Here is a 16,316-nt window from a genome sequence, read left to right as displayed (position 1 = left end):
GCAAGGCACAAGTGCTATGAAGCTGTTCTGTATAGAAGCCTCCAGCTGTTCCACTAGCCAAAAGCTCCAATTAGATCATTTTTCCCTAGATGGGAACACTACTAATTGGTTATGACTGCCGACATTTTGTAGGAAGAAAGGGATGCACCAGTACCAAGTTTACCCATCTAAGAGTTTGGTGGTATATTACACTTCCAACATGAACACTGACTCTTGAGGATTCTGAAACTTCCCCACTAATTTGGCAGAGAAAGCTGCAAGGGACAGAACAAACATACAAAGGGAAAGAGGATCAACTGGCATAGCTGCCCTCCCTTCTTAGCAAATTTATTTATTTATAATAAGATTTCTTACCTGCCCTTCACCATAAGGTTCCAGGGCAGATTACAATAATACATATATCAAAACACAAGTGCAATTTAAATATGAATTGACAAAGTTTAAATCGGAAAATGGAGGTAGGTATAGAAACACCTCTCAGCTGTTAAAGGCCAGGGTAAATTTCCCTGGATAATTTTCTTGCAACCAGAGGCTGTTCCCTCTGTGATTTCTATGGCCTCCACATTTCTGTGCTATGCTTTTTAGTGGGAAGGGTTTTCTAAGCTTTCAATAAGCAGCACTCTTACGTGGGAGTATAAATCTAGGCTCTGTATCACATAGGTGCAGCTAGGAAACACACAGTCCCTCTCTACTTCTTGGTCATGGCTTAGCTGTTGGAAAGGATATCATTAGCATGGAAGAGCCCCACATTAAATTACCATGGGCAGAATTTTCATGCCACCTCAAGTAATATACTTCAATGATTTTCAGAAGAGTAGCAGAGTTGGTTATTTTTGCTGCAGCAGTCTAAGGCTGCAATCTAACCATGCCTACTCAGATGTAATTCAATGGAGTGTACTCCCAGGTAAGTGGAGTTAGGATTGCAGTCTAAACCTTGAAAGTGCCTCAAGACTAACAAATGTTATTATGGTATCAAAGACCCAATCTGTATGTATGGATGTGAAAGTTGGACAGTGAAAAAAGCGGATAAGAGAAAAAACCCATTTGAAATGTGGTGTTGGAGATCTTTGCGCGTACCATGGACTGTGAAAAAGACGAATAATTAGGTGTTAGAACAAATTAAACCAGAACTGTTTGGCACCGAGACAGCCTTGGTCGCCCTGTATGATGACCTATGTCGGGAGAGGGACGGAGGGAGTGTAACTCTGTTGATTCTCCTTGATCTCTCAGCGGCTTTTGATACCATCGACCATGGTATCCTTCTGGAGAGGCTCGCGGAGTTGGGAGTTGTGGTACTGCTTGGCAGTGGTTCCGCTCCTACTTGGCGGGTCTCCAGAAGGTAGTGCTTGGGGAACACTGCTCGACACCGTGGGTTCTCCAATGTGGAGTCCCACAGGGGTCAGTTCTGTCTCCCATGCTTTTCAACATCTACATGAAGCCGTTGGGTGCGGTCAGCTACAGCTTGTGCAAAACGCGGCAGCCAGACTGATAACGTGGACCAAGCGGTCCGAACACATAACACCTGTTCTGGCCCACTTGCACTGGATTCCAATATGCTTCTGGGCCAGATTCAAAGTGCTGGTTTTAACCTATAAAGCCTTATATGGCGCGGGACCACAATACCTGCTGGAACGCCTCTCCCGATATGAACCTGCCCGTACACTACGTTCTACATCGAAGGCCCTCGTCCGAGTTCCGACTCATAGAGAAGCTTGGAGGGTGATAACTAGAACTAGGGCCTTCTCAGTGGTGGCCCTCGAACTCTGGAACAGTCTTCCTGATGAGGTGCGCTTGGCGCCGACGTTACTGTCTTTCCGGCGCCAAGTCAAAACCTTCCTCTTTTCTAAGGCATTTTAATCTAATTTAATTTAGTTTTAATATGTGTTGTAATTGCTTTTAGTTTTCTTATTCTTTTACATTGTTGTTGTATTTTACTATGGAATTTTTGTATATTTTTGCACTTTGTTGTACACCGCCCAGAGAGCTGTGCTAGTCGGGCGGTATAAAAATCTAATTAAATAGATAAATAAATAAATAAATGAAACTGAGGTTATCCTACTTTGGACACATCATGAGAAGACAGGATTCACTAGAAAAAACCATAATGCTGGGAAAAACAGAAGGGAGCAGAAAAAGAGAAAGACCAAACAAGTGATGGATTGATTCCATAAAGGAAGCCACAGACCTGACCTTACAAGATCTGAGCAGGGTGGTTCATGACAGATGCTCTTGGAGGTCGCTGATTCATAGGGTCTCCATAAGTCGTAATCGACTTGAAGGCACATAACAACAACAACAACCAAAGACTATACCCTCCTTCATCAGGTATATGAAGTATTAGGTACACAAACACACCCATTAAAAAAAAGGAAAGTTTGCATTTAAGGAGCAATGGAATGCAAAAAGTACTGTGACAATTCAGTTAGAGAAATTGTACTTTAAAAATTTTAAAAATTCATTGCCATTTAACTCCAGCCTTTATTTTTTACATATCTATACTGAATAGCTTAGCTTTCTCACACTGATTAATTTAAGGGACTTGGCACCATGTTCTTACATTTCTTCACAGATTGTCATTTCATCTGTCATTTGACTAAATCGGGACACCAACCTTTTCAGACCAGTGGGCACTTTTCTAATTTTGAGAAAGAGCTGTGGGCACCAGTCACAAAATGGCTACCATGGAGGGGGGTGCATAACACAAACATGGTCGCTGTGTGAGTGTGGCATAATTCAAAATGAGAGAGAGAGAGTAATTACTGCTACCTCCACCCAGGGACAATAGCTTGTCAGGAAGCCATCTTCATCCTGCTGGGTCCTGATAGTGAAGATCACAGAATACTGATTTCCTCCCTCACACACACAGACACTGTTGCTATCTAACAACAGGGAGCATTCCCCAGTACCAGGAAAAAGGGCACATGACACCACCACACATAGCACACACTCCCAGACCACAGACACACATGTATCTCTCTCACACACACACTTCATATATACTTACCCCCCTCTCACACATTCTACACATACATCTTGTCCCCAAGGATACCAAGGAAGGCCTTCATGGGTGCCAGTTTGGCAATTCCTGAATTAAATGCTTGTTTCCACAATTGGCACCTTTGCAGAAACACTACATGACACTTTTCCTGTTTCGCTGCTTGCTGAACAGCTGCAGCCAAGCATCCCCCAACCTTACCTGTATGATTAAGTCAAAAGCTACAAGTACAAGGCGGTTTTTAATGGCTATAAAAGCATCCAGGAGCCCCACCTGATGCTGTTTGTTCTCTGCAAGGTAGGCAATGTTTTTGTTACTGAAGATCAGCTGTAATGGTACAGGTGCCTGAAAGTCTTCTTTCCAGATGGAGAGCAGAGATTTCAGAAGGCTAGAGATGACGTGGCTCTTTGCTGCTTGCTGCTGCTCCTGCTTCTTTGGGGATTGAAAGGTCAGCCCATGGATAGGAACACAATCTGAAACTAAAAGCAACTGAGATAGAAAGATATGCTGGACTTGCCCACAAAAATTCTTTTTAGTCAAGAGTGTGTGACATTTTGTGAAGATGGCAACTCTTTCCATTCACCTAAGAGGAGACAGGGCTTCAACCTCCAGGGGGTGGGTAAGGGGAGTCCTCCCAGGTTAGGAGGCTCCCACATCCCCTCTTTTTTAAAAAACAATTTATTTTTAAATAATGCCAATGAATTATTAAGCAGAGCCACTGACCCAAACCCAGGTTCAAACATACAATAGTATGGTGGGTTTTTTTGGGGGGGGGGTACAGATAATCGGTCATCTGATCTCTGGTTGAATCCATTGCCTATTCAGATAGTGTCACGCTATGCAAACAGATCTGTACCAAGGAGCCCAACTGATTGAGTTCATATTCACTTATTGTAGTCTGCGAAAGTTTGTTTTAAATACCACATTCTAACACTGTGTTAAGTATCTTAAGAGTAGTCACTCATGAATCACTTTATCAGCCAAGAACAGTGACACCATCCCAGCTGCCTAGACCAGATGAAAATATAGGCATGAAACCAACAGATAGGTAAAGATAATAGAATATTATTTTCAGACACGGAGGGGAATGTTGCCCAGTTTGCTGGCTCCACCTCAACTCTTGAGATATAATCAATAGTATCTTAAATTATAATGCCAATACAAATCATGGGCCACAGGAGTATATATTATTATTAATAAATTTATATCCCACCCTTCCTCCCAGAAGGAGCCTAGGGTGACATTTAATAATGCTAACATATTAAATAATAATATGTATTAAAATCAGTCTTGGTTAGTATCATAAGGAAACTTTCAAAAAACTCAAGAGGAAGCAAAGGATGTATTGTAGCTATTGTAAGATAAAACCTAAAAGAATGGCCCTGCATTTAAGGAAAAAGAATATAGATTGTGCTATTGACAGAAATAATTGAAGATCATCCCAAAGAAATGAAGCCAATAAAAATTTGAAAGGAGGAATGTTTGAGGCGAAAGACAGGATGGTATACTGGCTAGAATTCTTGCAACTCAGGCTCAAATCCCTACTCAGCCATGAAGCTTATTTGGTGTCCTTGGGCCAACCATACACTCACAGCTTAATCTACTTTACAGGGTTGGTGTGAGGATAAAAGAGAGTTGGAAAGTATGTTGTCTTAAATTATTTTGAGCAACAGTGAGAGAGAAATGTAAATAAATAATTTTCAGAGCAAGCTGCAGCAATTGCTATGGAATAACCATTCTTTTTAAAAAAACATCTGCAATGCTGAGTAGAACAGTTGATAGGTGACATTTGGATAATTTAGCCCTGTAACTTAGGGCCCTGTTCAATAAATCTTACAACTTCTTAGTTTCCTCCTCCAACCCACATGGAAATTAAGTTCCTAGGGTGGTATTCAACTAAATAATTATGCAAGAAGAATGACCTCCACTTGCACAGCAGGACTTCCCCCCTCCTCCACCCATGTGCATCTCACACCATCCCCAAATCTCCTCCCAGGGTTGGGGGAACACACAGGACAGATGGGGGGGGGCATGGACAGAGGAGATGGAGAGAAGATTTCATTGTACAAGGAGAAATCTTTGTGCTGGCAGAATTTGCCTTAACACTATGTTGAATAAAATCCCATGTCAATAAAAAGTATGTGAATTGGCATTTATTACATTTGTTTGCACTATGTGACCACATCCTGAGGATCTGATACAGGGCAAACCATTCAAGATAGCCATTCCTCAAAAATGAGATGGTCTAAACCAGGGGTTCCCAAACTGGTCTGTGGACCTCCAGTGGTCTGCAAGCTTCATGAGAGCCAACAGTGCAAAAAATTCTACCTTAGGCTGCATTAACAGAAATATAGTTTCCAAATCGCGTGAAGGACTAGTTCCCTTCCATTTGGCAATGTAGGCCTCATCTTGAGTAGTGTGTCCAGTTCCGAACTGTGCACTTTAAGAAACATGCAGACAAACTGGGACAGGCTCAAAGGAGGGCAACATGGATGATCAAGGGACTGGAAACAAAGCCCTATGAGGAGAGACTGAAAGAACTGGGCATGTTCAGCCTTGAGAAGACTGAGGATAGCACTTTTCAAGTACTTGGAAGGTTGCCACACAGAGGGGGGCCAGGATCTCTTCTGGATTGCCCAGAGTGCAGGACACGGAATAATGGGCTCAAGTTACATGAAGCCAGATTTCAGGAACTTCCTAACTATTAGAGCAGTACGATAATGGAACCAATTACCTAGGGAGGTGGTGGGTTCTTCAGCACTGGAGACATTCAAGAGGCAACTGGACAGCCACCTGTCGTGTATGCTTTAAGTTGGATTACTTCACTGAGCAGGGGGTTGGATGATGATTCTAAGATTCAGGTGATCCATGGCACCTCTGCATTAAATATTCATATTTATTTTTAATTGTGTTTTCATTGCTTCTTTCATTTCTTATCTTACATGTTATTGTATTGCAATTTGTATTCCATAGAATTCAAATTGTAACAAAGTAAAATACAATGTAAAAAATGAAAGCAGCAATAAAAATACAATTAAAATAATACTGCATCTAGCACAGCACATTACAATTGCTAAAATAGGCAGAAAAAAAAGTGGTCCACCAAGTCATCTGTGGAGAAAAAGTTTGGGAGCCAGTGGTCCAAACGAAAAAAGGGAAGAGAGAGGAACCGTGATAAGAAGTACAGTTCTTACCTAGGAGGGAAGCCAGCTCTACAGTGCACTTAGCCAGTTGTTGCTCTGATGTTGGGCATAGGAACTGAAAAACACAAGGCTGGTAACTGATCATCAAGAAATACTTTCACAGGTAAGGGAACTATACCCAAGGCTGCAGTCTTATGAAACGTTTTATATTTTGGGTATTCCACGTATTCCAGTAATTAAGGGCAGGCACAACTATGACTTTACATACATGCCAACAGGGATTTGATTCCTTTCAAAAAGCCACAACTAATACATGTATGTATCTTTCATATCCAAGTATTTTGTGCTTATGATTCCAAGCAAATTTTCTAAAAGGTGCCTTAAGAGGGGGCTTGTATTTAGAAATGGCTTGAGAAAAATGAGAATGCTCACAGGGACCATAACACAACTTAGGCCATGATGAGCCCTAGTACATTAACATTCCTTTCTCCCCCCCCCACACACACACCCCTCCCTCTCTCTCTCTCTCTCTCTCTCTCTCACTCACACACACACAAACAAACACACCTACCTCTGTGTGCTGGAGATAGCAAATTAATTCAATTGTCAATACAAGGGTAGCTTGGAAATAATTCTGCATGTAATACACCTATTTCTACCTTTCTGCATCGAAGTGTCTGGCTCAGCCTTCCCAACAAACTTTCCAAATCGACAAACTGGATTTCTTCATCTTGGTCCCTTGGGCCCACAGCAAGGCAAAGCACTTCCTAGATATGACAGCATTTGTGACTCAGAATGCACATATATGTTCTGGGGTTCTAGAGAGCTCTCCTAACCACACAGAAAAGACACAATACCACAATGGAGCCTGAGACAGGACAAGAAAGATGGGCAGCACTATCAGCTCCATCCTACCCATTTGTTGGAAGTGGGGCAAGAGCAACTCCTGTTTGGGTTCTTTTGTTTGTATTTCAGAAGGAAGAGAGTTAGGATCCTTCAGCTGGCTAGCCTTGCCGACCTTCACCTGTGCTCTTCTCTACCTAACTTCCTTCTGTTGTAAACTGATATGCTCAGGGAAGCTGACCTGCCCCTCTTCCATCTTCCTCTTCTACTGTCCGAGGAGAGAGGAGACATCTTCGTCTTTGTTCTCTCTCCTGAGCCATGAGGGCAATACCCAAGTCTGGGCATTGTGCCTCCAACTTAGTTAGTTAGAACTAGGTATGCCTTTCCTATCTACTATGTATTTCTATAAATAAAGTAGCTTTTCTTATTTTACTAAGTCTTAAGTCTCAGTGATCTAAATGTAGGGTAAAAGCCTGCTACTTAGGTAAATACACATACTGGCACACACACAACTCAGACCGCTGAATTACTCTGCATATTTCCGTAACACGATTGCCCCCTCAAATAAGCCTCCTTGCAGACAGGGATGCTGGGAAGCAGGGGAGGGGGTAGTGGCTTTATCCAGTAGATAAAGGAACTACAGGAACAGGCTTGGGACCAGGTTACCTAAACGACCACCTCCTCTCACATGGACCCCCAGACCCTGAGATCATCTTCAGAAGCCCTCCTCTGATTGCCCTTGCAAAGTGAGGTGTAATACTTAGCTACTGGGGAAAGGGTCTTGTTGGATGCTCTCCCCGGAGAGGCTCATCTGGCATGCCTACTTTGTAGCCTTTTTGATGCCAGGTGAAGACATTTTTATTTTCACAGGCTTTTAAAATCTAAAATCTGTTTAATTTATTTCCTGGTTATATTTTATTGTTTACGTTTATATTCTATTTTTACTGTAAGCCGTCCAGAACTTTGCACTGGGTAGCATATAAATACCATTAATAAATATAACAGAGGTCAAGAGGAGAGAGTGGCAGATCCATACCTTGATTTCATTGATGATCTGAGAGGGGAAGGCAGTCCGATGCGGGCAGTGGGGGGGGCAGCTCTTCTTCTGTGTACCATCACTGGTACTGGACAGAGAAGGCACCTGAATTTTCAGCATGCGACCGAAGGTGGCTTTTACTTCTTTCTTAATCAAGGCTATAAGGAAAAAGCATGAATACTTATTCATCTTCACACGCTGAAAATAAAAAATGGGCACGACTGCATATATCAATCCACTTACATCTCGCCTCACCACCAACATTATGTGGTTCCACCTTTATTTCAACATTCGCTTGGCATCTACTCCACAGCTGATAACTCCGTAGAGAGGCAATGTGACTCCTTTCCAGGGGGCCAGCAGCATATGTGTGAGCAATAGAAGGCAGGAGTAATCTGTCAGGGTCTGCATGCTGGCAGTAGATGGGGGCAAAGCCAAAAGGGGGTGGGGCCACTCCTTTTCTCTGTTTCTACTACTCCTTCTGAGTCACCCTCCAACCTGCACGCTGCCAGCGAAGGACAGATCATTTTTGCTGAATTGGGCCGGGAAAAGTTGTTTCAGTAGTGAAGTAACGTGTGCCCAATACCCAGCTCCAGTTAACTTCACAGCTGACGCATTCTGGACAAGTTTCCAGGCACTTTTCAAAGGCAGCCCCATGTCGAGTGCATTGTAGTAGTCCAGATGTAATGTAACAAAGGCATGAATCACCACTGCCAAATCTGCCCTTCCAAGAAACAGATACCTGACACACCAGCTTATACTGGGCAAAGATCCTTCTTGCACAGCCATCAGCTAGCATCTAGGGGTAAAGCACGAGGTGAAGCCCTGTTTCCAGATTGTCTTTTCTACTGGCTTGGAGCATCTTGCATTAAGTTTCACTTTATTAACCCTCATCTAACCCATTACCATCTCCATACTGACTTCAGAACTTCAACAGTTTCACAGGAGTTTGATGGAAAGGAGAGACAGACCTGAGTGTCATCCATAAAATTGATTACACCCAACATCAAACACCAATATGATCCATATTAAAAAGCATGGATGACAAGATGGGAACTTGTAGAACCCTATAGGCCACTGGCCAAGGGGATGAACATGTCCCCCAATGCCACCTTCAGGAGTTATCCCTCCAGGAAGGGCCAGAATCATCATAAAACAGTTTCTCCAGATCTTATCCCAGAGGATACCATGGTCAATGACAATGAAACCAAGACACAATGTGTTCTCTCTCCAGCTGCCATCCCTGCACCAAGTGCTTCTGCTTCTCTCTCTCTCTCTAACAACACCGGCATCTCCAACACCATTTATTTTTCCTTGCAAGCCATGGGCCTGTGAGACAGCCTTGAAGCATCACATACATCTTGGAGCACCATGTATTGCCTTATTGCTACTGTGTGTGTTATGTGCTTTCAAGTCGGTTACAACTTATGGCAACCCTATGAATCAGTGACCTCCAATAGTATATGTTGTAGACCACCCTGTTCAGATCTTGGAAGTTCAGATCTGTGGCTTTCTTTATGAAATCAATCCATCTCTTGTTTGGCCTTCCTCTTTTTCTACTCCCTTCTGTTTTTCCCAGCATTATGGTCTTTTCTATCTAGTGAATCATGTCTTCTCATTACGTGTCCAAAGCATGATAACCTCAGTTTCATCATTTTAGCTTCTAGTGATAGTTCTGGTTTAATTTGTTCTAACACCCAATTATTTGTCTTTTTCATGGTCCATGGTATCCACAAACCTTATTGCCACTACACCATTACATTTCTCTACTAGGCTACTTTGATCCCAACAACAAAGATGGATAAATCTCTTTGCCCACAGCACAGAAGCACATTAGGTCCCTTCCCCAAACCCCTAAACCCTGCTTTTATCACCTGCTTTCTTGAGACCTGGGAATTGCATATGGCTTTAAATCAACAATAACGTATGACAGCATTCAAACTACTTAAGAGGTCTGCCCAAAAGATGCAGTCCTTGGTACCTGAAGTACCTGCCACCCTGGGCTCCTGCTGGGAGGAAGGGTGGGATATAAATCAATAATAAATAAATAATAAATGTAAGTATGGGCATTATCCCAACTCCACCCAAGGCAATTTAATTTCTATATTACAGATGCCATCCTGGCTCCTTTGGGAGGAACGGTGGGATATAAATTTAACAAACATGTTGCTTTTTATAAAACAAAGCTAGATGTTTGGAAGGATGATGAGTTAAGTAGAAATCTCCTACTTCCAGAGGCTAGCTAGCCCAGCATGACTCAAACATGTGCATGACTCAAATATGTGCACCCTTCTAAATCTGTTCTAGGGATTCCCCCAACCCTCTGGAGTCGCTTTGGGGAGGCCACAGGGCATGTGGGGGGAGGAGAGGGGAGGAAAGTCCACTTGAGCAAGCAGAAATCCTCGTGCTGATGGGATGGCAATAGTTTAATACTGTCCATATGTTCTATATGAAAGGTACACAGTTCTGTGCATTGTAAGTCAGTTGTGACCTAGTCACTCATACCATCTCTGTCCACCCTGTATAGCCACACTAGCCCAGATCTAATAATAATAATAATAATAATAAATTTAATTTTTGTGTCGCCTATCTGGCCGAAGCCACTCTAGGCGACGTACATATTAAAATTCAATAAAATACAATATAATTACAGAATAAAATACAATGCAGTCAACACTAATGCAGGCGTAAAACTATGTAGGGCAATCAGAAACAATAAACAATCACAGAAAAATTAGCCCACCCCGGAGATCCCAAAGGCCTGTCCAAAGAGCCAATCTACTAATGATTTGTGCAAAACTTTAAAGTCAAGATATCCAAATAAAACCTATGTGATTCTTTCATACAAAGAGCAGACAAGCCTACCTGAGATATTGGTGGTGAGCCAAGTACAGGCCTTCTCAGTAGCTAGTTCCACTGCAATATTCGCTGCACAGCTCAAAACCTTGGGTGGAAGAGCATGTGAGATTTATAATCATCTCCACTGATAAGCTCAAGGCTGGCAATACACAATCAACAACTGGACAAAGCAATTACAACAAATCAATACAAAACTACAGCAAATACATGAATACAAATACAAAATTGTTCTCAAAAGAAAACCGAGGACTGATTTTGGTCTCTCACCCTCCTGCTGAGATGAAATATGGGTACTGATGCTAAAATATAGATTAGGAAGAGTATAAAACAACAGCCTAATATGATAATTAGACGATTTTATTTTCTAGCTGCAAAAAATGCAGACGAGTATTACTGGAACCGAAGAGTTGGGGGCTGTTACATGTACTTTAAACAAGACTGACTGAAAGAGGATGCTGAGATTTTAAGAATGGCTTAACGTTTCAGCTGCTTGTTCATTTCAGCTAAAAGGTCTGACTATTTTAGATGATCATGAGGTTAAGAAGAGCCTGCTGGATCAGGCCAGTGGCCCATCTAGTCCAGCATCCTGTTCTCACAGTGGCCAACCAAGTGCCTGGGGGAAGCCCGCAAGCAGGACCCAAGTGCAAGAACACTCTCCCCTCCTGAGGCTTCCGGCAACTGGTTTTCAGAAGCATGCTGCCTCTGACTAGGGTGGCACGGCACAGCCATCACAGCTAGTAGCCATTGATAGCCCTGTCCTCCATGAATTTGTCTAATCTTCTTTTAAAGCCGTCCAAGCTGGTGGCCATTACTGCATCTTGTGGGAGCAAATTCCATAGTTTAACTATGCGCTGAGTAAAGAAGTACTTCCTTTTGTCTGTCCTGAATCTTCCAGCATTCAGCTTCTTTGAATGTCCACGAGTTCTAGTATTATGAGAGAGGGAGAAGAACTTTTCTCTATCCACTTTCTCAATGCCATGCATAATTTTATACACTTCTATCATGTCTCCTCTGACCTGCCTTTTCTCTAAACTAAAAAGCCCCAAATGCTGCAACCTTTCCTAGTAAGGGAGTCGCTCCATCCCCTTGATCATTCTGGTTGCCCTCTTCTGAACCTTTTCCAACTCTATAATATCCTTTTTGAGATGAGGCGACCAGAACTGTACACGTATTCCAAATGCGGCCGCACCATAGATTTATACAACAGCATGATGATATCAGCTGTTTTATTTTCAATACCTTTCCTAATTATCGCTAGCATGGAATTTGCCTTTTTCACAGCCGCCGCACACTCGGTTGACATTTTCTTCGTGCTGTCCACCACAACCCCGAGGTCTCTCTCCTGTTCGGTCACCGCCAGTTCAGACCCCATGAGCGTATATGTGAAATGAAGATTTTTTGCTCCAATATGCATAATTTTACACTTGTTTATATTGAATTGCATTTGCCATTTTTCCGCCCATTCACTCAGTTTGGAGAGGTCTTTTTGGAGCTCTTCGCAATCCCTTTTTGTTTTAACAACCCTGAACAATTTAGTATCGTCAGCAAACTTGGCCACTTCACTGCTCACTCCTAGTTCTAGGTCATTAATGAACAAGTTGAAAAGTACAGGTCCCAATACCGATCCTTGAGGGACTCCACTTTCTACAGCCCTCCATTGGGAGAACTGTCCGTTTATTCCTACTCTCTGCTTCTTAACCAATTCCTTATCCGCAAGAGGACCTCTCCTCTTATTCCATGACTGCTCAGCTTCCTCAGAAGCCTTTGGTGAGGTACCTTGTCAAAAGCTTTTTGAAAGTCTAAGTACACTATGTCCACTGGATCACCTCTATCTATATGCTTGTTGACACTCTCAAAGAATTCTAATAGGTTACTGAGACAGGACTTTCCCTTGCAGAAGCCATGCTGGCTCTGCTTCAGCAAGGCTTGTTCTTCTATGTGCTTAGTTAATCTAGCTTTAATAATACTTTCTACCAGTTTTCCAGGGACAGGAGTTAAGTTAACTGGCCTGTAATTTCCGGGATACCCCCTGGATCCCTTTTTGAAGATTGGTGTTACATTTGCCACTTTCCAGTCCTCAGGCATGGAGGAGGACCTGAGGGACAAGTTACATATTTTAGTTAGCAGATCAGCAATTTCACATCTGAGTTCTTTGAGAACTCTCGGGTGGATGCCGTCTGGGCCCGGTGATTTGTCACTTTTTATATTGTCCATTAAGCCCAGCACTTCCTCTCTCGTTACCACTATTTGTCTCAGTTCCTCAAAATCCCTTCCTGGAAATGTTAGTTCAGGTTCAGGGATCTGCCCTATATTTTCCACTGTGAAGACAGATGCAAAAAATTCATTTAGCTTCTCTGCAATCTCCTGATCGTTCTTTAGTACACCTTTGACTCCCTTATCATCCAAGGGTCCAATTGCCTCCCGAGATGGTCTCCTGCTTTGAATGTATTTATAGAATTTTTTGTTGTTGGTTTTTATGTTCTTAACAATGTGCTCCTCAAATTCTTTTTTGGCATCCCTTATTGTCTTCTTGCATTTCTTTTGCCAGAGTTTGTGTTCCTTTTTATTTTCCTCATTCAGACAAGACTTCCATTTTCTGAAGGAAGACTTTTTACCTCTAAGAGCTTCCTTGACTTTGCTCGTTAACCATGCTGGCATCTTGTTGGCCCTGGTGGTATCAGGTTCAAAGCTAGCTTTTGGTTTCCACCAATTTTAAGTCATCCATGTCAGAAAAGCACAATTTTCCAGGGAAGAAAAAGCAATAAAAAGAAATCCGGGGGGGGGGGGAGAGGACAAATATTCTAAAATATACATACTGCTGCAGATGTTTCTTCCGGCAGCAGCATTTTCACAGCCTCAGGGGCCTTTTTCCTGCAAAATCTGTAAGGGAACATAGGAACCATTATAAAAAGCACAACCTAAAATATTTGAAAAACACAGAATTAGAAAATCTGGATTATTAGTGCCTCCACTACTTCCCCAGGGATCCGTCCCAAAAGATGACCTCAGATGAATTCATAGTGCTGGAAGCAGCTGCGTCCATAACCATTTCCCACTCAGTTCCCTTTATATTTGGGTCCCTCCATCTGAAAAGCCAGAGGGATAGCTTAGCAAATCACTCCGTGACTTGATTGAAGGAATTAACCTGACTGATACCAAGGTTAGAATTGAAGTAGCCATGTACTGTGATAGCCCAGGCCAGCAGCATGACAACTAGGGAACTGGAAAGGGTTTTTTTTTTTAAATCAGTCGGCTGTTGCTCCTTACTCTTTGCCTTGTGTAAGAGCCTGTGCCCCTTCTTCATACAGCTGAGGGCACACTTCATCCAGAAGTCTGTCAAAATTGGCATCTTCTGCCTTCACTTTTTCATGTAATATGACCCCAGCTCTTTTCACTAACTCTGCTACCAAAGTTGCCCTGTGAAAGGCAAAAGTAAGAGAGTAGGGGAATAAAAAACAAAATATCTCCCGAGGATTTAACTACACAATACATATCTTTACAGTTTGAATCCAGTCTGTAGGAACTGCTTAAACCCTGTGTGAGTGGCTTGGACTTCATGAAAACAAACACTGAAGTACAATCCTGAACTCTCAGGAAAAAAAGCAGAACTCCAGAATAAATTTCTATGCTACCACCTCAAGCAAAAGGCAGGAATGTTAGGGGTCACTTCTGGGAACAGAGCTGTTTAAAAGTTTCCCAAGAGGGAACTACGTTCATGCCTTTGAGCAATAGGGGGAGTTCTACAAAGTGCACAGTTCTATATCCAGGAAAAAGAAACCAAATGCAGTTATAAGATGGGGGACACTTGGCTCAGCAATACTACATACAAGAAGGATCTTAGGATTGTTATTGATCACAAGCTGAATATGAGCCAACAGTGTGATGTGGCTGCCAAAAAGGAAAATACTATTTTAGGCTGCATTAACAGAAGTATAGTTTTCAAATAGTGTGAAGTATTAGGTCCCCTCTATTTGGCACTGGTTAGGCCTCATCTTGAGTACTGCATCCAGTTCTGGATACCACACTTTAAGAAGGATGCAGACAAACTGGAACGGGTTCAGAGGAGGGCAACAAGGATGATCAGGGGCTGGAAACAAAGTTGTATCAGGAGAAACTGAAAGAACTGGGCATGTTCAGCCTTGAGAAGAAAAGGCTGAAGGGAGATAGGATAGCACTGTTCAAGTACTTGAAAGGTTGTCATACAGAGGAAGGCCAGGATCTCTTCTCAATCATCTCAGAGTGCAGGACACAGAATAATAGGCTCAACTTACAGGAAGCCAGATTTCAACTGAACATCAGGAAAAACTTTCTAACTGTTACAGCAATACGACAATGGAATCAATTACCTAGGAAGGTGGTGGGCTCTCCAACACTGGAGGCTTTCAAGAGGCAGCTGACACGCTTTAATTTGGATTCCTGCATTGAGTAATGGGTTGGACTTGATGGTCTTACAGGCCCCTTCCAGCTCTATGATTTTAAACCCACCTAGGTCCAGTGTGACATCGCAAGAGAACTATGGTTTAACAAACTAGGAAATCTGCTGTGAAGCTGGGCACATGAGGGAGAAGAAGAAGCCCTTGAACGTCTCCGTCACTGCCAATCCAACAGACCAGGATTTGCTGGCTTAGAAATGTTATATATGATGGGACCCAAGAAAGCAGTACAATTGTTCTTCTGGGGAAATTTGTTTAAAGGATTTATATACTGCCCTACAATAGGTTCTCAGGACAGCTTAATTTATTTTATTGTAATTAAAATTCTTGTAAGACAAAAACCTTAACACACTACAATATAAAAACACTGTTACAAAAGCAAACAGAAATAAAAGCAAACACACAGGAGCTTAAAAGCAGAGTATAGAGGATTAAAACGCCAAGGGGGAAAAAATTGCCTAGCACCAAAATATCAAGAGAGGAACCAAGCAAGCTTCTGTGTAGAGAGCACCAAGAAGGCCCTTTCAAGCAAGGAAAACCCAAAGAAAGCTCAACAATGACACTTAATAATGATCTCACTCAAGAGTTCTCCCATTTCAGAATTCACCATTACAATTTGTTCTACTGACAACTTTTCCTACTGTAAAGGAAGTGCAAGACTAGATATAAGAGACCTACCAGTAAACCCACAGACACATATCCCTCCATCAGTTTAAATCTGTCTTCTTATAGATTAACACAAGGCGCAAAAGTCTTTCATCAAGAGGGTACCTCAGTTCTCCCCACCAGGCAATTCATGAAACCCAGCAGGTTAGAGGAACCCTTTCCTCCCCTTACTTGATGTGCTTGACACAGTTCGATCCAATTCTTTCTGCCACAAATTCTACGGTTCTCCGCAAAGATGGGGGCTGATTGTGGAAGAAGGCTTGCTGCAGCTCTGCCTAATAAAAGGAGGAAGAACAAGAATCCCAAAGAAACCAGAATATTCCATATGATCCCCTGTCCCG

At 42.4% G+C, this 16,316-nt stretch overlaps 1 protein-coding gene across 1 annotated transcript in view; it reads right to left on the bottom strand.

The window, feature by feature from the left end:
- The window catches only part of CDAN1 (codanin 1), an 83,848-nt gene that overhangs the window by 2,462 nt on the left and 65,070 nt on the right, over positions 1–16,316 (bottom strand). The window contains exons 19-26 of the mRNA XM_061611278.1: positions 16,147–16,250; positions 14,144–14,293; positions 13,693–13,756; positions 10,883–10,961; positions 8,018–8,175; positions 6,798–6,905; positions 6,190–6,253; positions 3,269–3,474 (exon numbers count right to left, since the gene is read on the bottom strand). Of these exons, the coding sequence (XP_061467262.1) occupies positions 3,269–3,474; positions 6,190–6,253; positions 6,798–6,905; positions 8,018–8,175; positions 10,883–10,961; positions 13,693–13,756; positions 14,144–14,293; positions 16,147–16,250 (933 nt within the window). The remainder of the gene's footprint in view (positions 1–3,268; positions 3,475–6,189; positions 6,254–6,797; positions 6,906–8,017; positions 8,176–10,882; positions 10,962–13,692; positions 13,757–14,143; positions 14,294–16,146; positions 16,251–16,316) is intronic.

The sequence above is a fragment of the Rhineura floridana genome, chromosome 2 (genome assembly GCF_030035675.1).
Source record: "Rhineura floridana isolate rRhiFlo1 chromosome 2, rRhiFlo1.hap2, whole genome shotgun sequence".
NCBI lineage: Eukaryota > Metazoa > Chordata > Lepidosauria > Squamata > Rhineuridae > Rhineura > Rhineura floridana.
Note: the sequence above shows the minus strand (reverse complement) of the source record. Positions and strands in the feature narration are given on the sequence as shown.